Raw genomic sequence first — 27706 nt, forward strand, 5'->3', positions numbered from 1 at the left:
TTGACTGGAAGCTTTTCCCCAGCACAAATGTGCACTCAAAGTAAATCTGTATATAAAGACACAATGCAGGCAGGAAATATAAGCAACACTGACGCCACAGATTAAAAGCACTTCTGTGTCTTGACAATGCCCTTGAAAAAAGTTTCTACCTAATTCATTCCTTCCACTGAGGTAAGTAAGTCGTGCTTACAAGATCACTACCATGCCATTGGTGGCACGGATGCCCGAAAGACTCAGCTTCACTCTGTGCTCTTCCCTTCCCTGCCCCTGGTGAAACAATACTCTCCCAGGATGAGCAGTATCTTCAAGAGCAGGTACTAATTTACAACAGAAGCAGCTTTCACAGCTGTGGCTTTGTAGGACAGATGCTCAGAGGCATGCAAAACATTATCCTGATGGGAGGATTCCATTAATCTTGCTCACATGTGTCTAATTTTGTCCAGCCTAAAGCCATTAAGATGCATTATTTCACTCACATGAATTTCAGATTTTTCAATGCTGTGTATTCAAAAGGTTTCCAGACTAAAACCTACTGTAATGTGAATGAAGTATAAATTACAATGAAATATTAACTCCTATAAATACCTATTAATTTTTATGGTGAACTTCAAAGCAAACAAAGCTCCTCCTCCACTGCTCTGCTGCTTTGTGAGGTATAAAGATTGTCCTAGCACTGTTGGGTTTTAAATGTGATTTCCTATTTGATCTTTTTCTGATAAGTGGAGCTCTTTTGCAACGTTTAGGAAAATCTCAATAGTCAAACTGATGTCTGAAAGGATCTTAAATGTGCTTATTTTGCAAAGCACTTGTGTACAGTGAAATATGGAGGGATTTCTACATTCTCCTAAATGCTAGGCAGAATCAGCATTCATGTCATAACCTCTAAAAGAATGAATAAGGAAATGTGGTCTGGAAAGGAAGAGGTTCAGCTCCCAAGTCACCATTATATTAGTCTTCTAATAGCCTTGCAAGTCTCTTACAGCAGAGAATAAAATCAGAACTGATGCTTCAAATGCAAACAAGCAAGCAGAAATGTATTTACTTAATCTGTTAGGGAATCTTTTAAGGTCAACTAATCAATAAATCCAACCAGCAGCAAAGGGCAAAACCAAATTTGATTATCACTTCATGGTTCACCACAAGGTAACAAGCTAATTTTAAGGCAGAGTGGTAGCATGAATTTCAAATGCTGTTGCTGTATTAAAAATCACATTGGTTTAAGTACTGATTAACTGGTGACATGAAAACTGACATCCATAAAACATCTTAAAACTAATTTGTATCAATTAGGCCAAGCCACTGATGTAAGCTAAATGTCTACCTGATATTAAACCACAGGTGATCCAAAGCCACTGACACAGAACTGATTTGGGATAATTTGGAGTGTAAGAGAACTGAGGAGTCCAACTTACAAAATGCTTTGAAGACATGACATAGTCTTTAACATCCTCAATATACTACATGATATACATTATCTTTTTGAAAACACATTTAACAAGAAAAGACTCGTGGGGCTTGCTGACCCAGGCTGCAGAAGTATCACAAACATTTATTCTGATGGTGTGGGTCTTGTGGCTGACGCACCATAATATTTAGCAGACCAGAAATAGAGGAACATTTCTGTAGGAGTGCCTGGGCTCTTAATAAACTGTCCTTGTCACATCATCAGGCCTGAAACTGAAACACTAATTTTTTCTTAGGAGAACATCCATGTGAGAACTGTAACCAAACTGAGAAAGATTATTATGTTACACTCCCAAGTAACGGGGCCTCAAACATCCTTTACAGCTAGATGCAAATATTGAACTTGGCTCTGGCATGAGCAGAAACCAGGGACAAACTTGGTCTGTCTTAACCACTTCAGTGGGTTCATCCAGTAGCACCACTCAAGGCACAGCAGTTCCACCCTGTGCAGTGGTTATGGTGCTGCTGTTGGCTGTGCTGGTTTTGGAGGAACTGAGCTAACAGAATTAATCCATCTATCATTCTCTTGGCCTTTTATGTCTGTGCATAATTCTCTTCATTTTTGTAGTGTGCACTGATCATGGGAAGTTGTATGTGCACAGCTGCTCTGAAGGGTGAAACTCAGTCAAGTGAGTGCAGATGGGCTTGCCTGTTCAGCAGTTCTTCCTTTGTTCCAGTCCTTCCTTTGCCGTAGCTGAGCATCCAGGTTTCGCAGGTGCTTCAGAAAACCACGGTTGGGTGAAATCCATCGATGCTCCTTCACTGTCTTAATGGCTTCAACTAGTGGGAGGTGGTGATTTATCATAAGATATGCTAGGACTAGAGAAGCTGATCTGCTTACTCCAACTGCACAATGTACCAATATTTTGGCTAGTAAAAAAAAAAAAAAGAAAATACAACCATCAAGAGAAGCAGTACAGTGGATGAAGTTTAATTTAAATGTTTTTCTCTTCTGATAAATCACGTGAACTTCTAATTATGTATGAGAAACACCCTGAGACCCCAAACTGATCTCAGAAATACTGGTAAATGAAAGAAAACCCTCTTAGAGTAATGAAGCTGTTCTGTTTTGACCATGAGGAAAAGAAGACCCCTTAGTTTTAGCAGGCTGGCTAAAGGAAGGAAGAATGCTAAAATCTGCTTCTTGGAGGCCCAGCCTTGCAGGCTCTGTTCACACAAGAAACTCATCTGCAACATACGAACCTCTTTATACAGGTGATTGAAGAAATCAGGACATTAATCTTTTTATTCATTTGTTCTTGCAATAAGATGGTCTCAAAAGAGGGTGTCCATTTCCAATGCATGTTTTTGCTTCTCCCCTTTTGAATGAGCTTTACCTTCCAAATAATTTTCTCTCTCCTCCCCAGGCTCTCTCCTGCACAGTTCATCTGTTTTGTCACATCAGCTCTTTGGGACCTAGTCAGAGCTATACACACATACACAGCACTCCCTTCTCCTGCCACCCACCGTACAGGTGACCAGCACCTGGCAGGACACCATGTAGTGACTTGTCCACCACTGAGCTTTGTGGAGCTGACCTGTTACATGAGGTTGCTGACTCGCATCAAAATGTGACCAACAATAATTTCATACCTCCTGGTGTGTTCAAGGCATTGTGGATAAATTGTGCAGCAGAGAAAAAGAACTGGCTGATATCAAAGCTTGGCAGGTCATGGGCTGGTACACCATAATAATCAATGGTTGTTCCATAAAAGTCCTGGCCTCCGTGGCTGTATGATGTGCCATGGGCAGCATTTAAAACATGGGTCACACCCATCTTCCACAAAACAAATCTATTGTTTGCTGTTACTCTAAGGAAAAGACAAAGACAAATCAAGATGGGTGCAGTGATATTCACAGAGCAGAAGCACTGAGATTTCATCTCCCAAACCACTGCTGGAGCACCAGCCTATGCATCATCGATTCTAAGGGCTAATGGAGAAGGGAATACCAGCTTAGTCATAATTTTATCTCGGAAATCGTGCTGTCTGCAGCGTAGACGACAGCAATTAACAAAACTATGAGCTGTCTAAAGCCGCACCCATGAGGCATACTAACAGAAGGTATGACAGAGGTGTGTCATAAACCCGTACTTACAGGTCCCCTAGGAAGAGATTAGGCCATACTTCATCAACGTGATTGCAAGAGGGCCGCCCAGTGTTCAGGAGCTGCTCGATTTCCTTGAGGGAAGGGACATCCTCCGGGCATGTCCCAGCGCCTTCAGGGTCCTGGCTGTCCGGCGCCCCTGCCCCAGCCATGCTGCGATCCAGGGCGAGACGCCGCTCCCTCCCGCCGGCCGGAGGAAGGGCACAGGGGCGCTGCGAGACGGGCTGGGGCAGGTGCCGGGCAGCCAGGCATGCCTGTCCCAGGGCTGGCCGCTCGCCTCTGCCCTGCCGCGACCGCCACAGCCGCTCCAAACATATGCAGGTACCAAACTGGGCATTGCTGGGTCCAGTCTGCCTCTCGGGGCTCGTCTCCAGAGCCGCACTGTTCTGCACACAGCAGCCTTGCACCGTGTGGCACAGCCCCTGCCCGCAGGACACACACTGTGTGACTGTCCCCAGCCGCGTCTCCACACAGCCGTGGCAGTCAGCGAGATCTGGGCATTCACCACTAGCAATTAAAACCTGATACAGGAAAAATAGCAACCTGTCCCAGTAACAATTGTCCGTCATTTAGTCTGAGGTGAAAGGGTCAGAAATACATCAGCAGGTATTTCACCAGGAGGTTAAATACCAAGTGGATGATGATGATGCCTTGCCTGTCACTGATAATCTAGGGAAATTTATTTCTTGAAGCTACTATTTTTCACAAAGTGAAATTATCTGACATAAGTGTACTTTATATTTTTAATATTTTCTATTGCAGTCCTTCATTGGGTTAATACAGTACACCTGCCATACATTGCATGATACCTCCCTCTTCTGTTGAAAAGAGAACAAAAGCCAGGAGTGTAATGGTTGTCAGGTGAAACTTGTAAGCCAGTGAGTTAGTTTACATAGGACAGTCTGGCCAGCCATAAATTGGAGACACAGTATATATGAAATTGTATTAGTGGGTCTTTTCAAGTCCAGCAGTGCCTATGCTTCTGCAGGATGACTCCTAGCAGGGGCTGCAAAATTGTCAGTCAAGCTACAAGGTAGAACAAAAGAAATTGTGATGCTTTTCCTCAGTAAGACTAGCAATCCAGGAGAGAAGGTGACCCAAGAGGAGAAGCTTGTTGCTAAGAGTTTCCCCTGTAGAAAAAAAGGTCATGAATAGAAGGAATTCTTGGTCAGGTCTGAGCCACCTTCATTCCATATGCATTGATATACTATGATGGATTTGCCTCTCTACATCTGTGCTTCTTTTCTGGCCCTTTCAACATCTGCTAAGAAAGGATGTAGAAAGCAACAGACTGATATATGGACACACTGAATGGAGGCAAGTTTAATACTCTGTGCAGGAAGCACTTTTTGTGATTCCAGTCATTTGGTGGTTCTTCTGGCAGTTTGAATGCTGGGCAACTCCAAACCAAACATTTGTGTGCAATTATATATGAACATTAAACAGCTGCTGTTTTAGCTGAAATTAATGCATGCCTAATCTTGGAACATGCAACGAACATCATTCTAACCAGACTGTGCCTTTGTGATTGCTTAGAAGGTAGCACTTGGTGCAATAATCTAAATCAAACAGTTCCTGGCTAATAATGTATTAGGTGGCAGCAGTGTAAATTGCCATGGAGTGCTCTAGCAGCTCGTGGTATGGCATTGCCAGGAAAATGCACAGCAGTTGAAAACAGGAAATTCATGGTGGATCTTCTATTTCTTCCTTTGGAAATATCCATATCAGTTCTAACTGATGCCATGCCATCTCTCTACTGAAGAAAAAAGAGGCAAAATCAGACTCCTTTCACATACCCTGAAAGACGGCAGCTTTTACAGTGAAAATGTTACAGTATGACAGTTCAGTTAGATAGGATTTCATAGATACAGTATCTCCAGCTGCAGAAGGGTTCTTCTCATTTCACTCACTGTTTTCAGGATTTGATTTTTGGGATGGTAAACTACTGAAGAAGAAGAGAAGTACTTGAACTTTGGTACATTTTGAGCAACACTAAGTGAATAAGTGAGACACATTTTCTGGTGATCCAGAACAAAGTACTTTAACACATGGAACAATTTTGTCTACTGAGGATATGGAGTTTATTCTTTTTCCTTTTTCCTTTATTATTCTCTTCTAATAAGCTTGTTTTCTGTCTTACAAAAATGATTATGGTTCACTGATTTGATTAGTCCTTAGGCATTCAATCTCTTATTCATCCATTACAGAATTAAGACATTTGAATATAAAATAGATGTGTGAAAGTTCACACATGCCTGACCAAAGTGTGCTTTGACTGAAGTACAGAGATTGTGGAGAAATTATAAGGCAGGACTTGATCTGTAGAAAAATGAGATTACCAAAAACCCCACCCCAAACCCAGAAAAAGGAAAAAACATTATTTAAAACAACTAGCACTTCTAGTGAAAGATACCCCCCCCCCTTGCCATGTTGTATTCTTTGCTGAATAAGAATTTTCATAAGCAATTAATTCTCTGTTCAGTGGACGCCCTTTTTTTTCTGTGTAGGTCCTTAATGTTTGAGATAGATTATTTCAAATTATTAAATGCTAAAAATATTACTTAATGACAATGTTTTAAAAAATGAAAAAAAGCCCATTACATTAACATATTGAATTTTCCTTTGCTCTATAATATATTGTAACCTAAGCTAGTTGGGAATTTTCAATATAAATTTCCTTTCTTTTATTGCATTGTCAGCCTGAACATTAAATCAATATAACTATTTGAATTGAATAAATTGCTTTCAATCTAAAGATACATCAGTGTTATTACACATTTAAAATTCTTTTTTTCCTTGGCAATCCACAGTTGTTTTAAAAATATCAGTAGCATATAATTTGTCATAAATTCTCAAACTGACTAGTCAGTACTGGCACTGCCTGCCAAACTTATATCAATGCCTTCATGTCACATGGCATGAAGTGGCGTAAGCCAAAGTGACAGAATGAGGTTTATTGGAAATTTCTGTTAAATAAAGCACCAACTATTTAGATAATTCACCCTTTTAAAGAGCATCAAATGTTAGCACGGAGAAGTAGTTTTCAGTTTTGAAGTGCAACAACTAAGCAGCTATTACATATCTAAGTGTTACAAGTTTTAAATTACGTTCTATTACTTTTCTGTGCAAGCTTATTTAGTAATTTTCAAAATATTTGCTAGATTATGAAATTAGAGCAGAAAAATGCCTTTAGCAGTGATAACTTGAGATAGAAACTGACCATCAAGCCTTTTTCCAGTGCTGAGGTTCACAGAATCAGAGATTAATTAGAGTTGGAAGGGATCCCTGGAGATCATCCAGTCCAACCTCCCTGCCAAGGCAGGGTCACCTAGAGCAGGTGACACTGGAACCATTCAGGTGCATTTGGAATGTGTCTAGAGGAGACTCCATGCTCTCCCTGGGTAGCCTGTTCCAACCTCCACATAAAGATGCTCTTCCTTGTGTTGAGGTGGAACTTCTTGTGCCTTTGCTTATGGTCGTTACTCCTTGTCCTGTCACTGGGCAAATCGCTCCTGCAAACCAGCCCAGCAGCCTCCACGGCCAGGCCGCGGCTGGTCTCCACTCTGTATGTGTCTGTCTGTCTGTCTGCTTCACCTTTGCTCTGGATGCAGCTCTTGGCCAGGGGTTCCCTGCATGGAAATCTGTTGCTGGAATAACACACCTTAGGACTATGTTACTCCATAGTCCTGGAGTAACATGCATGTCTAAATACAGCTCATTTTCCAACCCAGACTTCTAAAGTCTGGAGACTGAATTTCAAATGTAACATTTAGGTGGATTGCTGGTTTTGCTACAGCACAGGGAAACAGGGTTAGGAAACTTCTGCTTCCGTTTTTGTTTCCTTCCTGGAATCTGGTGAGCTGGTAGACCCTAGTGCATGTTTATACGTAAAATAAAACAACAAAGGCATAGCACGGTGAACAAAGCAGCAGTTTCCTGGTACCTCTCATGAAAAGAATGAGATTCCAAATGGTGAGCTAGCTTCAGGGCACGGGCTTAAGGCTGTCTCAGTGACCTATTCCATGATACGACAGCTCCGTAGCCTGCTACAGTTGTTTTTGCAGCAATTTTTAGTTTTAGTTTGTGCTTATTTTTACATTTTTGGTTTAAACCAGTTGTTCAGATAGAAGCAAATGCAGCCATGTATTGTAGATTGTACCAACTTGGCACTTGGAAGTGTGCAAAAAGTTGTGATTGACTGGCAGTTGGTGGAGAAAAATTCATGTCAAAAACAGTAGAGAATGCACACAAATAGAGAAGCACAAAATCTCGTTCAACTTACTTGCCTTGCTCTCCTGTAATTTTGTTTTCCTTGTCAGATACATGCTAGGGGTTTTTGAATATAAATATGTGTAAGTAAGAAAAAATACTGGAGTAAGCAAAATTACTTCAATTTTCAACCAGCTTTATTAATTGATCCATTATAAACAGGAAGACAAGGTCCATTTGATTTTTTTCAGATTTACATGTATGTGTTTGTCACTGATGAATTCAGATTTGTCAGTTTTTCATCTAGTGCCTTAACGGCAAAGAAGGAAAACATTGTGAGGACTGAAATTGCACTTGATTCCTACATTGTTTGCAGATGCTGCTAAACTGGAAAAAACAGAGGAACACACCCTCCAACTTCAACAACTCATTTTGGGAAACTACACATCATTTAGTGTAAAAAACAAAAGCAGGACAGAACAGACTGCACAGAGATAAGCATCTTTGAACCAAGGCTTGTGGAAAGGAGGAGATGTTCTCACGCCTTCTGAGAGATGTTCTTCACAATTTTTCTTCTGAATATCTGGTAGATAGACAGTCCATTACACTTGAGAGAGCACAAGAGTGCATATTTGCATAGGATTTCTTGATGATTCGACAAATTGACTTAGCTTTGAAGAATTTTGAAGTGCAAATTTTCTTGTTTCACTATTAGCAGCATATAAACTTTGCAATACATTTTTTTTCTTTTTTTTAGAACAAGGATCTCAAGGCCACTTTCTCTGAAAAGGCAAAAAGGCAGTGTCCTTAACTTCATGGATACACTGCCACCTCCTTTTTATTTCAACTGAAGCTACAACTTAAGATTGTTTTGGACCTCATAGTAATTACATCATCAACAAAACAAATTCTGACTGTTACTCAAACAGTTGCAAAGGGCTGGCAGCTACCCCAGACAGTTGGTATCCAAAATAAATTTATTTCTGGAGCAATTTGCTTCTCGTGTGTCTGTCTCCTTCTATCGCCTCCACCTGTGCTGTTTGTAGGCTATGGAACTCCCGAAGTTACGGCGCCTTGCTGAAGCTTTCCTAAGTCATGTGTGCTGTTCACATCTGTGCTTTACATCTCCGCGCATAAATGACTCAGTGCTGTCGGCCAAGTGCGGACAGCCAGTTTTATTCTTTTTATACAGACATCAGGAAAGAACAATGGTGCAACTGAAATGTTTTTTAATGACTGCCTGCTATGAGGCCTGACAGTACGAGGGCCCTATAAGTTTCCTCTGTTATTCTGTCCTGGTGTATGCTTTGAGTTGAAGGATGGCGATATTGACCGATCCACCGATTCCAAGCCTCGGGCACAGACCGAAGCCCCTCCTGGCAGGGGCCCCGTCCTTCCACCGCGTCCCTCCCCTTCCGCCGCCGCCTGCCGGCGCTGCCGCCGCCGCTTCCGGACGGGGGATGGGGGGTGGCGGTGGCCGCCGCTGCCGCCGAGGAGAGGCACGGGCAGAGGCACGGGTAGGGCGCGGAGGAGCCGCTGCCGCAGCTCCCAGGGCCGGCGCGGCGGCACCGCCACTCGGCGGCAGGTGAGGCGGGGCGAGCCGCGGGGCCCTTCCCGGGAGGCCCGGACCGGGGACCCTTCCTGCCTTCCCTCCCGTGGGGCCGCCCCGCAGGCGGGAGCCCGCCGGGTCCCCGTCGCTGCCCCCGCTGCGGCATCAACCCCCGGGGTGCGGGCGGGCCCCGCGAGTCTCGGGGCGCAGAGGCTGTGCGGGAGGAGAGCAGCTTCGCCTGCTGGGGGGAGGACGAGCCTCCCGTGCTGTGTGTCCGCGCTAAAATCCGCTCCGCCGTAATTACGGCGCCCGCCCGGCCCGGCACATCTCTGGCGAGCGTGAGCGCCCGGCCCGGAGCACCAGCTGCGCGCTGGGGCCGTGTCGCCGGCAGGCTTCGGGCTGAAGGGGTCAGCCCTTGAGCCCGGCTGTGCCGCTCTCGGGTGAACTTTGCCGGCCTCGTTAGGAGAGGCGTGTGAAGGTGTGGGACGGCACCGGGGGGCCGGGGCCTGCGGGCCCTGTGCGGTTTGTTGTGGGGCCTGGGGGCAGAGGGGACCCGTGCGGTTTGTGACTCCCGCGTCAGCCTCCGCAGCGAACAGATCGTTCCTGGAAATGATGTTTTGTGTCACTCTTACAGTCAGATAACGAAACGGTTGTACCGGTCAAAATAGATATTCTTGTTACTTTTTTCAATAAAATTGGTGTGTTTTCTGAGGACAAAATGTTCAGTTTTGAATAAAAATGCTGTTGAGTGTGTAGGATTTGATTATTAAGAAGGCAGCATGGAATAGTGCTGTTACTGGTTTTTATGTGTCCTCTTCGAGTTTCAGGGTTAAATGGTGGGGTCTGCCTGTGGGGAGAGTGTGTGCAAGTTTAGGGCCTGAGCATAAAGAAGTCGAAAGTACTGGAACTGTTACCCACTCAGTCTCTTAAATCTATATTACTGATGGATTATGTGGCCTTATTCACTTAGTTATTGCAGATTGCTATTAAAAAACCCCAACACTTCAAAAAGGTAGGTTTTTCCAGCTCCCTAAGTTAATGGAAGAGGCAAATGAGAGGTAGTGTTAGTGTTAACGTTTGGCATAAGTTGAAGTGGTCTTATGGTTTTGTATTTGAGGCTTCAGTTTGCAAAATTAATTTTATAAAATTTTTTTATGTGCAGTGCTCATTCTGTGTTGTAAAATGACTCGATGGCAAAATTCAACTTGGCTAATGTCTGCTCTGTCTCCACAGAGCTCCCTTGTGCAGCTGGGCATGGTGTCTGTGCCACCTCCACAGAGCAGCTGATCATGCTGTGCCCTGGAGTGGCAAGAGCTCGGAAGACATTTCCCGGCATTTAAGTGCCCCTCCTGTTTGGTAGGGGGTGCTTCTTGCTGAATATCAGAGGTAAGGAAATGACTGTGTCTTTTTCTTCATTTTGCTTTCTGTGATGTAGAAGAAAGGTGGAACTAACCTGTAGGATTAGTGTGAAGTGATTTTTATACCAGGTGAAAGAAATTTTGTAAAGTTTTCTAAGGTTTTGTTGTATAAGTACTGCTTAGAAGTGAAGGAGATGTCCTGTACATTTGTAAAGCACAAGAATTTTAAATTATCTTGTTTGCCCTTTTATGGGTGTTGTTTCTGCTGGCTGGTTGGGGGTTTATTTTAGTAGGATACTATTAAAATACAGGTTGGCCTAGGAACTGTAATCTTTTGAGTTCTGTAGTATCGCTTTTCTGTGTACAGAGCTTGCTTTTGCAGCCCACTTAGCTGGTTGAGATCCACTAACCATATTACACTGTTCATGTTTGTTTGATAATCACATGCCTTTTAGAAGTTTTTTTATTTCTTGCCTACTTTAATGCATCTAAAATGAGGAAGGCTATTAGATTTTCACTCGACCAGAAAGATCAGATTGTAAATGGTTGTGGAGAGTAAGATGAAACACAGTTTCACTTCAGATATTGTTCTGGTATTCATTTGTATGGAGAGTTTGTTCATGTCTTCTCCTATCTCCACAGTAAGATGAGAGTGTGGGAAGAAAAGGGGAGAAAGAAACTTGAATTGTTACTCCTAAGTTGTATAGGGATAAAGAGCAGCCATTATTCTGTCACAGAAGGGATATACTACTTGAAACTGGAAGAAAAATACTTGACACTTGATATTTAGCATGTAAAATGTTCAAGAACTTAGTCAAATAGTAGTGAAATACTGTGAATGACATCCTAAGATAAGTGGTGGAGTACTTGATCAGTTGTTTAAAAATCACTTGTGTGTGCATTGAATGGTGGCAGTAGTATAAAAATTTGTTTTGTTAGCTGGTTAGTAGATTAGGAGTTGAGCTGCTCTTAGTGTTCACTTGAGTATAGTACAGCCTGTTTGGCTTCATGAGGTGTAAGAGTCAGGGAGCAGTTTGTATTCTGTTCATTTTGATGCAATATGTAACTGTACGTGGTGGTTCTTAAGACAAACATGTTTAACTTTCAGGACTTTCTGTAGTAGCTGCTGTCACTCTTGCATGGAGGTGTCTCACTAATATTTGATACACAAGCTGCACTTCAGTACATAATTCTCAAAAAGCTCATCTTCCTTGATGGCTTAAAACCTAAGACTAAGCTAGTGTTACTTTGAGATTTCTTATCTTACCTTCATACATAGCACTAAGAACTTTGAGTACAGTTAAGCTATTGCTGATCATCTCACTTATGATACCAAAGTCACTATTTAAAACTCAATGCAAGTTTTACAGCAATATTTATGCATTTGAAATTATTGTATTCTTGCTTCAGGAAAATACCGTATGTTGTCTCATGGTGGGCATTGTGATGTGTTTGATCAATTTTATATGTAGTATGGTAGCCATTGTGGTTCAAAACTCTTGAAAAATCATGTATTGTTTTTGCATGTGTTCTTTTTGTCCTTCTGCTTACAAGACACCTAGCATATTATATGTATCCGGTGGCATTTAGGAAGTAAGGACTAAGCCACTGTATGCTATATGGCAGTGAAATCTTTGGTGCTATTTGCTTTAAATAAGCACTGAAGAATTTAGAGTTTCCAGGAAGAGCAGGTGACAAGCTTCTCATGTAAGTCAGAGTCAGCAGAGTAGCTGAGCCTTGTGCTGCATAACAAGGCAGTGCTGTGTGTTCTTTTTCCAGCACAGCATTGCTAAGTTGGTGTGTGACAGTAGCCTTATTATTGCAGGCTGGCTCAGCACATGTTTTTGTGTAGCTTTTTTGTGCTGGGGAACCAAGGCCACCAACATGGGTGAAGTAGCAGCCTTTGCAGGGAACAGCCTCTCCCCTGAGGTGTGGGATGTGCTCCTAAGCCAGCAGACCCAGTGAAGGGGGGGCCGAGTTGGGATGGCCTGTTTTCAAACTGCAGCTTGAAACCTTCACACAGAAATGTAGGTTAAATCACTTGAGATCTGGTAGTTGTTCAGCATCCTTCCTAAAATTCCTCTCCAGGATGGTGGGAAATGAATCTATGGGGAAAAAAGCAAGGGGCAAGGCTCTCCCAGGTACCTGAGGGCAGGTGGTAAAGCAGTCATGGTGCCAGTAGAGATTTTGCATATGTGTCTAGAATAAACAAAACCAGTCAGCCCTCTGCTAACTGCTGCAGACCTAACTAGGTTGTTTAACCCTTCAGCTGTGACTGCTCTAATCAAGTTTGCAGCCTAATGTTACTGTGATATTAATGCTACTTTTCCTTGGCTAGAGTAGTGATAAGCAGATTCAACTTCCCACATTTTTACCTCAATATACAGTCTCAAAGTCTGTAAGCTAGGAAAGTTAGGGAATTAATGGTTGACTGGCAGCAATTCAGTAGATGGGAACATGATAGAATCATGGACAATCATGTTGAGGGAGGTTAATTTTCTCTAGATATAAATCTACAAAATTTTGCTGTCAGCTAGGGTATAGTCAGCCTCTCAGAGGCATCTTATTTCTTAAGATGCCACAGCCAAGTTGTAGGAATGTTTATGGCTCAGAAAGTAATGTTTTTCTTTTAAAAAAGTAAATATTTATACATATACAGTTCATATGCATTGTGCTCATGCTGTTAATTGAAAGGCTGGTGCAAGAAAATGGGACACACAATACATACTGTTGACAGGCTTGCTAAGTGTTAAGTCACAGTACCAGGAAAATAATCCACTAACTAGCTACAGACATTGCTGATGTCAGGTGAAAAGTGTATTTTACCCTCTGACGCTTCAGTCTGTGCTTGCTTTGTGTTACTCATGTGTGTTATTCATCATTAAGTAATGTTACCCATTATTTGCTTTAGGGATAAAACTAGTAATATGGAAGGCAAAGTAGTTCCCAGAGCTGTTTCCTTCCAGAAGACAGGTGCAGTTATCTAGGGGACTTGGCCTCTGCTGCGTTATTCTTACATAGCAGTGTAGTTGTGTAAAAGTTATGCAACATTCTTCAGCTTCAAAAAGGAGCAGGAGCAGTTGCACATAGGGCTTTGTACTGTATTCCAGGTGTTACAATTATTAGGGAGAGTGCCTTTTACCCTTTAAACCACACAAGTGTCACCAATTGAGTAGTCTGAAAGGGAAGGCAGTTTCAGGATTTAAGAAGTTGCTTTGTCATTGAAAAATGAGTTTACCTGTTGCTGTTGAGATGAAATTAGCTACCTGCTCTGTGTAATATTTTAAATTTGTGTTTTGTGGTCATTTCTTTGTCTTTTCCAGTTGGTTAAGTGTCCTTTTGTTGACAGTGTTTAAAAACAGAGCAGGTCCTATCAGTTGCATCTTGCGGTTTAATGTAGACTTTCTCCCAGGTCCAGCCCATAGTGACCTTTGATGGGTGTGCTGATTCAGTGTTGTAAGGTTACTTTTATTGCACCTTTGATAAGGGTTGATTTTTATTCCAGCAATGCCAGATGAAAGAAGACTAAGCTGCTGTTAGGCTACTTGACTTGTAACAAATGAATGGAATTCTCTTAGGTTAGGGACAGTTTCCTGCCTTTGTCCTCAGAAGCTGCTTTGATTAGAAGACAATATCAGTAAGTTGAGTGTATTTGTGTCGTGAGTTTACATTCACTGCTTTTAGAAAACCCATGATGATTACTATGTTATAAAACTCACTGGGATTAACAACTTCTTTTCTTTTCTGTATGTAATCTGTTTTTCTGGAAGTTCAGTTTGGCAACTCAAGTTTGTTTATTTTTACTGGATATTTTGGAATAGTATAAGAACAATGTTGACAGTACACTCATGTTTTAGATGTTGCTCAGTGGTGCTGACCCTAAGTCAAGGAGTTCTTGATTTTCCCCTGTTCTGCCAGTGAGGAGGGGCAGAAGAAGCTGGTAGAGACACAGCCAGGACAGCTGACCTGAACCTGGCCCAAGGAACATTCCATACCATGGAATGCCCTGCTTGGTATATAAATGGAGGGGGGAGATTGGCCCAGAGGGGCTGACCACTGCTGGGAAACTGGCTGGACAAAGGTCAGCAGGTGCTGAGCAGTTGTAATGTGCATCACTTGTCTTTCTTGGGTGTTGTTCTTCTCTCTTTTTGTTATTTTCACTGTTATTATTACTGTATTTTACTTTATTACCATTATTAAACTGTTCCTATCTCATCCCCTTGGGTTTGCCTTTTTACAGTCCTCCCCCACCATCCCACTGCAGGGGGAGTGGGCCAGGACATTTAATCAAATTAAGTATCATAATTTATTTTATTAGCCGTGTGACCAAAATAATTGTTAGAGTTATTTTTGAGCTACACTTTCAGAAATAGTACGATAACATAAAAATGAGAAAATACCCTTTCATATCGAGAAGGAAGCATATAGCATATGCAGATATTCTAGGAGTTTGGGGTTTTTTCATTTTGGGCAACTATTTAAATCAAGGTGTTAAAGCTTATATACTTATTGACTGTATATGAGGTACTGAGAAATTTTAGCAATGAATTAAGTACAAGTTTTTAATATACAGTCAACTGCTGAGAGAATATCTTCAGATGTATTATGCCCTTAATTATTTTAGAAGGGTAAGTGTGATTTGTGTGCTCATTTTTCTTCTAAAATATTGCTTTTGCACTGCTGAGAAATCTCATTTGGCAAATTGAATCTTCTCTGATATAGTATAAAATACTTTGTGGTTCTGTTAGATGAAAGCCAGAAGAAAAAGTTGCATCCAGTAATTATATTAAGAGCACAATAGGTACTGTACCTCCTTAAAAAAAAAGAAGTGAGAAGGAAAGACGTTCTGTTTCTGGAGGAGCTGTGCCCTTGAAAAAGATGGAGAACTGTGCTGAATATTCATGATGGATTTGACTACCAGTTTACTATAGACAGCAGCTAAATAATAGATTAAATACACTGTTTCTTTACTTTCATTCTGAAAGCCTTGAATGATGTATGTGGCAATAGTGCATTGTAGTGCCTTGTGTTTTCTGAGATTTGGTTGGCATGATTGAAGCATTTTAGTTAATTAGACTTTTTTTCGAGTACAAAAGAGCTGTGATATTGTAGCTGTTTCTTAGGTGGTAGCTGTACATGAGCTACCAAATATAAATTATGCACAAATCCATTCTCTTCTGCTGTGGGTCTTCAATATTGCATAAACGTTTTAGTACTTTTACTTCACTGGTAGCCTTTCAGAGTTCTGTTGTGTTCCATATAATGTCCTGTGGTTAACTTTTTTCTTGGTTGTTTTTCTGGTGACTTGTCACCACCATGTGACTAAAATGTTGCTGAGCTGTCTCTCCTTCCTTCATGCAATATTCTAGAGTCAGGAACACAGATCAGGAAATCTGTATGGAGAGAATACCTCTCTTCTGGTTTTGGTGTATTACTATGCTATCTATTACCACATCCATTTAAAAAATGCTTTGAAGCTTAAACCAGTACTTCATTTCTAGTAATGCTGTTTTTGAAAGCTGAGTATTTTAAAGGATTCACAATTCAGTAAGTATCTATCTTAATTATTGAGATCAAACAAAGAAATAGGATGGTTGTACCATCATCATACAACTAACATACTTCAGTTCAATACTGTTGCAGATATCTAGACTTAGGTTTACTTGGAAGGAGTGGGAGAATGTCATGTCATCAAAGCTTCAGTAGTATTTTAAAACAGTGGGACATATTGGACTGTATTGAAATGTATTATTTCAGCTTTAATTCAGTTTTGTGTGTTTGCTGACTGTACTTCCTCATGTAGTTGATGAACTGCAAACAGTGGAAAAGTCTAATGATTAAGCTGGTATTTAAAGAGTAGTATTTGATTTTCATTGCCTAATGTAATTAACAAAGCAGGATTTATTTATTTATTTATTTGCAACAAAATTAGAACAGTATACTGGATACATCTAGGAAATATTCTGCTTCTTGGAAACTTTAGGTTTCTATTTAGGAGCAAATGAGATAATCTTAATTTAGTTTTTCTTGAAAAAAACCACATTTTTGTATTATTTGCCTTAGAAATTAGGTCTGGTTTTTGGCTATCTCTTATGTAAAATGTCTTGGGCTAATTGAGCATCTAAAATGGCACAAGAGAGCTGGCATTTCAGTGATGTGTGTTGAACACTCTGGTGATGTCTCTCTCTCTCGGCTGTGCAGCAGGTGAGTGTGAGTGGCGGATCAAGGGCAGGATGGCGGGCAGTAACCAGCTCTGCATTCGACGCTGGACTACCAAGAACGTGGCCAAGTGGCTGAAGGAAGAAGGCTTCTGTGAGTACGTGGATCTTTTGTGCAACCGACACAGGCTGGATGGAATTACCCTGCTGACACTTACTGAGTATGACTTGCGATCTCCTCCTCTGGAAATCAAAATCTTGGGGGATATCAAGAGGCTGATGTTGTCCATACGCAAACTGCAGAAGCAGCACGTTGATGTCCTGGAAGAGCTGGGTTACACCAGTGATGGTCATGCTGGCACAGTGTCCCCAGCTGGTTCACTACAGGGGGGAGATTGGTTTTGTAATGGTGAGGTACCTCGGGACTATGATGGACCAATTACTGACTTGAATGGTGATCAGTATCAATATGCAAACGGAAAAAACAAACATGCCACACGAAGACTGGACCCAGAGTACTGGAAGACAGTTTTAAGTTGTGTGTATGTCTTCATAGTGTTTGGCTTTACATCATTTGTCATGGTGATAGTACACGAGCGAGTACCTGACATGCAAACATATCCACCTCTGCCAGACATATTTCTAGATAGGTAAGACATTTTCTTTCTAAACAAAATAGTAATGTGATGGTTAAAATACAGGCTGTCTTTTATCTGTTTTCAAAGTTTCATATGCTCTAGAAGAAAGTTTCATGTGCTCTAGAAATGCCTCTGCAAAATAGTAATAAAAGTCTAGTAAGTCCTTCTGCTAAAAGAAATGCGGATCAGGTAGATGCAGAGATTTGGGTTTAGGGGAAAATAAATTGAGCTGTTGTTCTATCTAGTTTATATTTTAGTTTTGCATCTTAAACTCATTACAACACAGAAATTACTTTGTCCATCCTTGCATTCTGGTAAAAAGTGTGATGGTCAGCTGGCATAGATATGCAGCCATATGCATTTTCTGAAATCCACTTTCTGCCACGAAGCTTAACGTGTCTTGATATAAAAAAACCTTTGGATGAAGGAATATTTTGATCTGTGAGTGAGCAAGAAAATTGAAAGGGAACAGCATTGGTACTGTTTTTACGGTCTTCCCACTGTCAGCTTGCTGAAGATGGTCTAGGGAAACTCAAGTTGAATGAAAAGACCAGCATCTCTTTTAACAGGTTATTAAACCACTGTTGTGATTTATGCAGTACCTGCTCATTTTTTTAAAGAAAATATTTCACTTCAGGCAAAGAAGAGACACAATGGCAAAGGTCGAATTCTAGTCATTGACAACAGGTTTAATAGAGAATAAATGTTCCCTTTGAGAAAGAGCACTTGCACCATGGAGAACTTAACTGCCTAGAGAGTTTTAAAAGATGAGCTAAACTGTTATGAAGTTCAGCCTTTGTGATCTTCCTGTTCTTGCCAGTAATTTCCATTTTCATTTATGGCTTTCAAGAAGTCAGTAAGACTCTAATCTTTTGAGTAAGAGTGCAGAATCCTCCATAAAGGTATATATAACTCATCAAGGACAGCCCACATCCAACAGAGTGGAAGAGGGCAGAGAGAACAGGAGCTGTGGCATTATTGGATTTTGTTCCCAGGGTGCTCCCTGGGTATTCAGTGTGCAGGAGGATGGGGGAGGCCAGAAAGCAGCAGCTCACAGAACAATGACAGAGGATTACTACAAAGCTCATGTTTGAGTGGTGCTTTGCTACCCCTTTGTATCAGGGGGAGCACAAAAGTACAAGGAGCAGCCTCTCTTGAAATTTGTTGATCTGTATTTTGGTGACTGAAGAGTGGAAATTGTTACTGGTGCCTTATGAGTGCAAGAAGGTCTTAGTCTTAGATCTTTTGACAGGGAAGGCTGAAATGTTTTAATGTATTACTGAAGTTTTGAAAACAATTTTTATATTCCCTGATACTTCTCTGGGCAGTTCTGCTTCATTACAAGTGTTTCATGTTTTTGGCCTTGCAGCATTTAATTCATTGCATTGACATGGCATTCTTGCAAGCATAAGCAGCATAATTGACATGATGCAAGTTTTTGTCAGAATGAAAAAGGTTGTTGTGAAACAATAGTGGAGGAACACATCCTGTTAGTACATCACATGTGAATTAAGAGAGCATACTAGAGATTTTCCCTTAGTGAAATCTGTGGAAACTGAAAGCACATTATTAGGAAGGAGATAAGATAACTGAATATATTCCAAATTCTATATTTCATTCAGTCTAACAAAAGTATTTTTGACTGTAGTTTATACTATTGTCAGATGAATGCAAATAAGTTTTGAGGTTAGAACCTCACATGCCCTTATTTTCAGTACCAAGACTAGGAAAAAAATTAAGCCTTTGTATTAACTTTCTGCTTTGTCTTTTTTTTTTTAGTGTCCCTAGGATACCATGGGCTTTTGCTATGACTGAAGTATGTGGTGTAATTCTTTGCTACATTTGGCTCTTGGTTCTTCTGCTTCACAAACACAGGTAGATTTTATAAAATCCAAATTAACTGGTCCTTTGATGCAGAGAAAAGACCATAACAAGAATTTATTATGGTTGTTTAAGAAGTTCCATTCTATAAGAATCTTGTCAACTCCTAGTATGTCTCTGTTAAAATGGATTAGGGAGGATTTCATCAAGATTGATGGCTTGTGAATCTTTCAAAGGAGTAATCTGAATTCACTTTTCTACCATATTTATAAGTAATTTCCTTCAGAACATAGGTATTTCAAAAAGTTGTCAGTATATACTCTCATGCTATAACAGCTTTGTATAAGAAAGTGCCACAAGAATGAATTGCCACAGGATGTCTGAGTCAGCCTGGCAATTTGCTTTCACAGAGAGATAGAAAATGCTTTTGTGTGCATGCATATTTTAAGTTAAATTTTCACTGGTTTATTGATTTTATCAGTTTGCCAACAGAAGGTATGAGTGCCAAAGCTAGCACAGGAGTAGCTGCAGAGGTGGAGCTGTATCTTTTGGTGACAGTAAGCTTGCTACAATGTCTCACCCTGTCATGTGGAACCTTATTTTTACAGTACTACTTAATTGGAAAAAAAGAATTGTTGTGAAACTTGCAGTGATGATGTCAGGACTTAATGGGATTAAGTTGGGGTGAGGTGAAATGTTTTTATCATAACTTCCCAGATCTCAGTTCCTGTGTACTTTTCCCAGATCTATTCTGCTGCGCAGGCTGTGCAGCCTCATGGGGACAGTGTTTCTATTACGCTGCATTACAATGTTTGTTACCTCACTCTCCGTGCCAGGACAGCACTTGCAGTGTACTGGAAAGGTAAAAACTTCAAGTGCTTTATATTATTTTTCCTGTTTCCTTTTGTAAAAAACTACTCAAGACGTGATTAAGATTGTTGCAACCATAGTGTTAGACGTGTGTGTTTTAAGAACATCATGTTTCTCTCCTGTTTCCTTGTCCTTGCATTAATTGCCATATTCAGGCAAACATCCCTAGGGGTCCTAGAAGCACTTGCCACTCTGGAGAGTATATGGTTATTTGGGGAAGGGTGTTCAGAATGTTTCACACTGTAAAACAGAGACAGAAAGTCAAAGAGGTGTGTGCACTTAAGCTACTAACTTCATGAAGAAAGAAGTAATCATTTCTCTGTCTTGTTGGTTGCATGGTTTTGGAAAAAAACCTAACAAACGATTATTATTTCACCCCTTCTCATAAGGGATATTCTTAGAACGTGGGATTTTATGGTTTCATCCTAACTTTTAGTTAGGAGAGGTTTGAGCTGAACAAATGGAAAGCTTGATAATGATACATTTGGGAGACTGAACACATTCAAAAAAGGTGGCAAGCTCTGTGGGTAAATCACTTGGAACAAAATACTTGCTCTAAATTCCCGTATTCATAAGAGGTATGATGAATACAATTAGTAATTGCAGTTACTAATGTGACTCATTGCCACAGTGAAATCCAAAGATGTAATAACCTGCATTTTAATAAAAGACACAACATGATAAAATGGTATTAAACAAACATAGTGCAGTACAGCTCACTTTAGGGATATACTGTTTGGGCCGTGGAGTTGGAACTTAGTAAAGGTTAATATCACTGTTTTTCAGTTGTATGGCAATGTTTGGGCCAAACTCCAGCGGGCATTTGCAATTTGGAGTGGCTTTGGAATGACTCTGACTGGAGTGCACACATGTGGAGATTATATGTTCAGTGGTCACACTGTCGTCCTGACCATGCTCAACTTCTTTGTCACAGAATGTGAGTACAGAGTGTCAATACTCAAATGTCCTTAAGAGTATGTACAGAGGTGTGAGAGTGTAAACATTTGAATGTCCTTAAGTATTAAGAATATCTGCTCCTTGACCTTCTCAGAAAGTTCAAAGTGTAACATTTAAGCAAACAAATACAAATTCAGATTGCTGTTCTCTTTCTCAAGTTTGTGAAAGCCAAGTCACAGTAAGGAAAGGAACACCACCTCCTTGCATGGGGGGGATGAATAAGGTACTTTTCATTGAACATGTGAGCCAAGAAATTAGAAAGGCTTCCTGGCTTGCTACTGGGAGAATACTTGGGAAGATACTTAGGGTTGTCTGTTACTCTTCCCTTGCCTAGGTACCTTCCACTGAGTCCTGCCAGCCAAAACCTGGCGAGTTTTCCATACATTTAGTATAATCCATAAAGCCAATCACCAAACCCCATGGCAAGTGAGAATATATGAAACAGCAGTACCCTTCTATAAACACCAGCAGGGATTTGATACATGTTTCAGCAAGCAAAGATCATTCCTTTGAGTTCAGCTATGACGTAATGACTGCAATCACAGTAATGTAGCTTTCATTACATCTTCCTCCTTGTAACATAGAAAAGACATCATTTTTATTAAAAGAAGTATGTTGAACAAAGAATTCTGATTTGCAGGGTGCTAAACCATTTAAGGATGCTCTTGTTAATCCAGAAATGCATTTGTAAATGAAGTCATGAACTGATAGACATATATAACTTGTATGGTTACTTTTGTTGGATTTATTGGACCTGTACACGACATTTTTGAATGAAGAGAATAACTTCATCTCATTTTTGGATGAAAAATCTGTATAAAAGTTTGGAATGTCTAGGCCTGCATTTTGAGACAGTCAAGGTTAATAACTTTCTGTTTTCTTCTAGATACGCCAAGGAGCTGGAACTTCTTGCACACCTTGTCCTGGGTCCTGAATCTCTTTGGAATCTTCTTTATTTTGGCTGCACATGAACATTATTCTATAGATGTCTTCATTGCCTTTTACATCACGACAAGGCTCTTTTTGTATTACCATACATTGGCTAATACTAGAGCATATCATCAGAGTAGGAGGGCAAGGATATGGTTTCCTATGTTTTCTTTTTTTGAATGCAATGTTAATGGTACTGTTCCCAATGAGTATTGCTGGCCCTTTTCAAAACCTACTATACTAAAAAGATTAATTGGTTGAAGACTGTGTGGGTCAGTTCAGATTTTTATGAAGCATTATGACTAAGGTCCTACAAGGCTAGCTACAAGGGGGAAGTCAAGTAACATTTTTCACTCCATGATCTCCTCCTTGCCTTGTTTCTTGGATTCTTAGCCATAAAATGGGGTTTCCATACTTTACAGGGATGTGTTTTGTTTTCTCCTTGTGAAAACAGAAAACAATGCAGGGATGGGTAAAGGGTATCAGTGAAGCATGAATATAAACCAGAATACTGTTACCCTTGGCAAGGTTCTGTGTGAATGTTTATTGGAATGTTTATTATTACAGGAACATTAACCTGAAATATGTGTTGAATATAACACACACTTTACAGGTCCAGATAATCTTTGTTGCCCGAGTGCCAGCCTTTACATATACTGACAAAAAAATGAAAACTTTATAAAGCCTTTCTTTAAAAGCAGTCATACATGTAATTTTTAAAACAAACTGTGTATATTTAAAAAATGAGGAGGTCTGTGTCATAATGAAGAAAACAGTATAGTTCCATGCTGAGAGAGTCTCTTAACTGTTAAATTACAAGACTTGACAGTATAAATGGTCTGCATACAGGTTGCCAAAAATGAAGGTCTGCCTTGTGGCTGTGCAGTGATGATATTTTTTTGAATGAGAACTTATTTAGTCTAGTCCATCAGTTGTCTGTATGGTTGTTCTAGCACTTGAAAGTTTTCCCTTTTGTGTTTAAATGAGTTACAGTAAGTGGAACATCCACTGAAAATAAACTTAGCTTTAGTGAGTTTAAAGCCACAAAGTAACTTTTGTGTGGTCTTAATTACTTTATACCCAAACTCATGCATGCTTTTCAGGAGCATTTCTTTAATGCTGGAAAAAAAGAACAGTTGTCTTCGTGTATCTTACTGTCCTGTAAATGGATGGGGAAATGCATGTAGTAACTCTTTCATGAATAGTAATAATAGTGAGTATTGGAAATAGTGCTCATGTTGATGTATGTTTTAGCACTCTGGTGTCAACAATATGGTGACTATCTCTGGATATAATATATAGGCACAGTATATTTGGTTATATATATAAAAACACAGTATATGTTTTTCTAACAACTATGAAAAGAGGCTAGTTCTTAATTTAAGTTGCTCATTTACTACCCTGAAAGATACCATAAACAGTTGAGTTTTGCTTGTTGAAAAAAACCAAACCACAACCCACAACAAAACATACCCCAAAACCTCAAACCAACACTCTCAGTCCATAATGCATGAGCAGGGTCACACAAGGGTTGCTGGTCTCTTAGGCAGTGGATTGTAAGGGGACAATACTAATGTTGTCTGTAGAGCCTTGAAATTACATTTGTGCTAAATGAAAACTGATAGGTACAAGGTACAAAATCATAAAAATGGCATAGACCTTTTAATTTGATTATTGCAAGTTCAGATGTGCAAATGTAGTGTAAGTCAGGTTTAGAAAGTTACACAAATAACTCCCAGCTTGGTACAAGCTGACTTAATGGGCACTTTGTACTTAGGTGTGCACAGAAATGAATCCATTTGGAATTTGCAAGGTTTTGTGTCTGGAGGCTTGTAACCTACTTTGGGCTACTCCTTGCTGTATTGTGTTCCTTTTATATACCTTGATTGTACTAACTTGACTACCTTACACTCTTCATGGTACATATTATTTTTGTAACTTAATTTAGCTCCTCTTCCACAGAAAAATTATGCATCTTGGAGTATCTCTGCCAACTGTAATGAGCACATGTACACTGTACTATTACAGAGATTTTTATATTTATAACATTCCAATTTTTTAGCAAAATTGCAGATTTAATAATATATTGTTAAACCTACCATAGCCTGATGGCTTTTGCCATCCAAATTGGGGGAGTATGCTTACACTTTAAAAAAAGGAGAAAATATTCTGAAAGATTTAAAGACTTGCCATTTGCTGCTCTTAACTTTCTGATTTCAGAAAGGCAATTTGAACATTCCTCTTGAGACTTTATAATGAAAGAGCTCTATTTGTTAACTTATATTTGCCTTTGCAATGCACACAGTTATGAATACTGTTTTTCTAAACTCTAGGAAACATCTGTTCTCAGGATGTGCAGGTTTGTAATCTGAGTTATATGGAGAGGTATGCAATTAAACTTGCAAAACTGTTGATTCGGAAAATAACCATTTGAGTAGTAACTGGCATAACTGCATCTAAACTGAAATACTATTCTGCAACTTACACATGCAGGAGAATTTTCAAGTACAGCCCATTGTAACAATGTTTACAGAAAGTAAAGCTATCATTTCAATATTTTTTGTAGTGAAGTTTATATACATTGAAACGTAAGGATTCTTTGTTCTAATTTAATTTTCAAATTCCTTTAAGTAAATTGCATTTTTAAATCAGCCTTATCTATCATTGTTTTTTAAAAGAAGCTTGTTCTTTTGTGCTGTTTCCCTTGATGCTAGATACCTAAGCCCAGGATAAGTAATATAAAATGGTTGATTTTGTTAGCATTGGAGAGGATTGAAACATTGTATGGGTAATTGTCCTCTGCTGTTTTGGAAGTTCATTGTGTCTGTCTGTAAACATGCAAGAGGAAAGCTTGAATTTGATAGAAGACAGAAAAATGTGATCTTGCTTGCAAGAGAGCACAGGTCAGTCTGTAAGGTTGGGAATGTAAGGTTTATTGTTAATTAGATGGAAACAAGTTGCAGGTAACTGATAGGTTTAACATTTTGTAACTCCTTTTGAGTCATTGTTTTAAAAGCATTTTGCTGCTTCTGTTGCTGACAAGTACTTTTAAGTAAAGGCAGCAGAGCACCTTGGGCCCTGGATCTAATGCTTAGTATGTTCAGGGATGTCTTCCTTTATGTTCACATGCCACCACTGCTCTCCTTTAACATGTTGCTCCTTTTTTGTGCTAAGTTGTCCTCTGTGGTCTGTGTGAGTGCCCACATGATCTGAATGCAGAATAATGAATTAATTACTGTGTAATGCCAGCAAGTGCAAGTGTCTCAGCAACATCAGAACTACAAAGTGCACAAACTTACCAAGTAGCAAAGTCTGAAATTAGTAACCATATATACAGAAGAAGGGGAGGGTCACATTTTTTTGCTAGCTTAGCAAATTTAGTAATATTTGAGACTTGGCAATAGGGTTGAGCTCTTCCTAATAAGTTTGGGGATATTTATGCACACACGTGCAAGTGATAGACACACAGGCTCTTCCCCATCCTTTTTCTTTGGTTTTTTTTTGTACCTTATGACACAGTTTCTTATAATAACTTTCCTAAACCTTTTGCCTTTGGTTTTTCATTTCTGAAAGATCCCTAAAGTGGGTTATGACATTACACCTGCACAGAATTAGACTTTCATAGATGTGGTTTTTAACAAATTCTGATTACACTGACAAAAACTGATGAAAGGATCTTTAAGCAAGGTTCTCCAGCTGATCTTGAACAATGCTATAGAAAGCTTCCATATATGCAATTTATCTTCATGTCCAGTGGCAAACATAGTAACACACAAAGTGTCACTACAGAAATGTAGATAGGCCTGAAGTATTTAGATGTCCAAGACTAGCAAGAATTGGATCCCAGAAGTGCACTGATTGACTTGTATGCTTAACTTCAAGCAAATTACTAAATACTCTTGACTTCAGTGAGTGTTACCATTTTAGTTTAAACATTTTTTTGGATAAGGCCCAGTGCATACTGTGTGGTATCCTCCCACAATAATGGGAATAGGTAATGTCACTTTCTTTTTGATTTTCTCTGATGTCTCCCCTCCTATCTACTGTAGAAGAAAACATTCCAATTTCAAAGAAATTTCTACTTAACTGGGTTCTGAAAGAAATCTGTCAAAAACCAAAAGACTGAATAAAACCATGATAATTACCTACTTTAAGAAGCAAGGGTCAGTTAAAATATTTGGGGGGAAAATGTTATTTTTGTTGCAAGCTTGTTAAATAATGTTATTTAGAATTACTGAAAACCTCTAAGGAGGTTAAAAGCACAGGTTCCTATAATCTTTACTCTACAGCTGTATCTTGTGTAGTGCCAAAAAGAGAGTAAAGAGGGAGGAGTTGGGCTCAGACACCAGTAAAAGTGTTTTGCAGCAATTAATACCTCCTTGCTTTTTAACCATTGCCTGCATGCTTAGTGCTAGACTTGTCTATTACTGTTTAGCTAGTTTTCTGATATATGAAAGCCCATTTGGTTTTCAGAAATCAGTCATGGGAAAAAAAACCCCAGAAACCCAACCCCAACCAGTAGATTTTATGGACCTGGAGTGTGATAAAAAGAATGTAAATCAACTGTGATAGTTTTTCATCCTGTCCATGTAGTTCTTGCTGAAGAGTTAGGGAGGATTTGCAGTAATCTACAGACAGTACTGATTTTTTTTTTAATAACCTTTTTAGAAGTCTGACCTGTAACTGCAGATACCACCATAGTCTTTCCAAGATAGAAGTATATTTGACAGAAGTCCTAGCAGTGAGACAGCTTACCCTCTGAATTATTTTGTGCATTAGACTTCAACAATAAGGGTTAATTGATAGACCACTGGTTTATAAAATTACAAAATACAAAATATTTCTGATCTGTCTTTGACCTTGTCACTATTCTAATTGAAACAGTATTCCTGGGGAAAACAAGTTCTTTGGAGTGAACCTATTGATGTCTTGTTCGTTATATGAAGAAGAGCACAAAAAACCCCTTACAACTCCTCAAACACTACAGTATTGTGAACACTGAACCTTCCATATACCAGTATCCTGCAGACTTACCACTTATGTCCTAACAAATTTGCTGTATTATGTACATAATTCAGTGACATGCAGATTTTAAAAGCCAGTTTGTAATAAGTGTGTAGGAACTTAAGGTGATAAATGTGGAGCACAACAACCTGACCTATTGGCCCTCACTGTGTAGTTAGAAAGACTAACTGTAACTTAGTTTTGCTCTTTCAATTCACTTTTGTCAAAAAAGAAGAAATTTTGTCAAATTTGAGAAACCACAAACTGCATTGTATGTGGTACTTAACATAATAAGGATGTAGAAACCTGGCTTTTCACACGGATCTGTTACTTCAGTTTTGTCCTGACTGAGAAAATAGTGTTATCTAATGGCTAGAAGGTATGCCAGTGAAGTGTAGAATACTGTAAATAAGTAAATATTGTTTTGATTCTAAACTCAGATTGAATTAATATATTGTTTTATATCTTTGTTGTGTTAAACATATTTAAAAATACTAAAATAAAATATTTGAAAGATGACAAATGCTTGATGTATTTTATATGCAAAATGATGGTTCATTGTTAGCACTGTGACTGTGAAAGTGTTCCTGAGCACAGGTGTGATGGTGTTATGAGGTTTTCCTTCAGTATGGAAGTAAGTAA

At 39.7% G+C, this 27706-nt stretch overlaps 2 protein-coding genes across 3 annotated transcripts in view; one reads left to right on the forward strand and one right to left on the reverse strand.

Annotated features, from left to right (window-relative positions):
• The window catches only part of LOC136559617 (dual specificity protein phosphatase 13A-like), an 18847-nt gene extending 14989 nt beyond the window's left edge, over nucleotides 1-3858 (reverse strand). The window contains exons 1-3 of the mRNA XM_066554923.1: nucleotides 3562-3858; nucleotides 3058-3275; nucleotides 2114-2334 (exon numbers count right to left, since the gene is read on the reverse strand). Coding sequence (XP_066411020.1) covers nucleotides 2114-2334; nucleotides 3058-3275; nucleotides 3562-3722 — 600 coding nt within the window. The 5' untranslated portion in view covers nucleotides 3723-3858. The remainder of the gene's footprint in view (nucleotides 1-2113; nucleotides 2335-3057; nucleotides 3276-3561) is intronic.
• A 5382-nt stretch (nucleotides 3859-9240) lies between these two features.
• On the forward strand, nucleotides 9241-27587 carry SAMD8 (sterile alpha motif domain containing 8). 2 transcript variants are annotated; one of them, XM_066554305.1, is made up of 7 exons: nucleotides 9241-9364; nucleotides 10562-10714; nucleotides 16888-17494; nucleotides 19262-19357; nucleotides 20048-20165; nucleotides 20960-21110; nucleotides 22017-27587. In XM_066554305.1, exons 3-7 carry the CDS (start codon nucleotides 16920-16922, stop codon nucleotides 22319-22321), a joined length of 1245 nt encoding a protein of 414 aa, XP_066410402.1. In that variant the 5' UTR covers nucleotides 9241-9364; nucleotides 10562-10714; nucleotides 16888-16919; the 3' UTR covers nucleotides 22322-27587. The 2 variants fall into 2 exon arrangements, with proteins under 2 accessions (XP_066410402.1, XP_066410403.1); XM_066554306.1 differs by having other exon boundaries at nucleotides 16891-17494.
• The last annotated feature ends 119 nt before the right edge of the window (nucleotides 27588-27706 follow it).

The sequence above is a fragment of the Molothrus aeneus genome, chromosome 8 (assembly GCF_037042795.1).
Source record: "Molothrus aeneus isolate 106 chromosome 8, BPBGC_Maene_1.0, whole genome shotgun sequence".
Taxonomy (NCBI): domain Eukaryota; kingdom Metazoa; phylum Chordata; class Aves; order Passeriformes; family Icteridae; genus Molothrus; species Molothrus aeneus.

What these genes read in the sequence shown, in the direction of transcription:
- SAMD8 (XM_066554305.1), top strand. Translation starts at nt 16,920, where the DNA reads ATGGCGGGCAGTAACCAGCTCTGCATTCGACGCTGGACTACCAAGAAC. An exon ending in CTTCTGCTTCACAAACACAG is followed by an intron (nt 19,358 to 20,047) that starts GTAGATTTTATA and finishes TACTTTTCCCAG; the next exon opens with ATCTATTCTGCTGCGCAGGC. An exon ending in CAACTTCTTTGTCACAGAAT is followed by an intron (nt 21,111 to 22,016) that starts GTGAGTACAGAG and finishes GTTTTCTTCTAG; the next exon opens with ATACGCCAAGGAGCTGGAAC.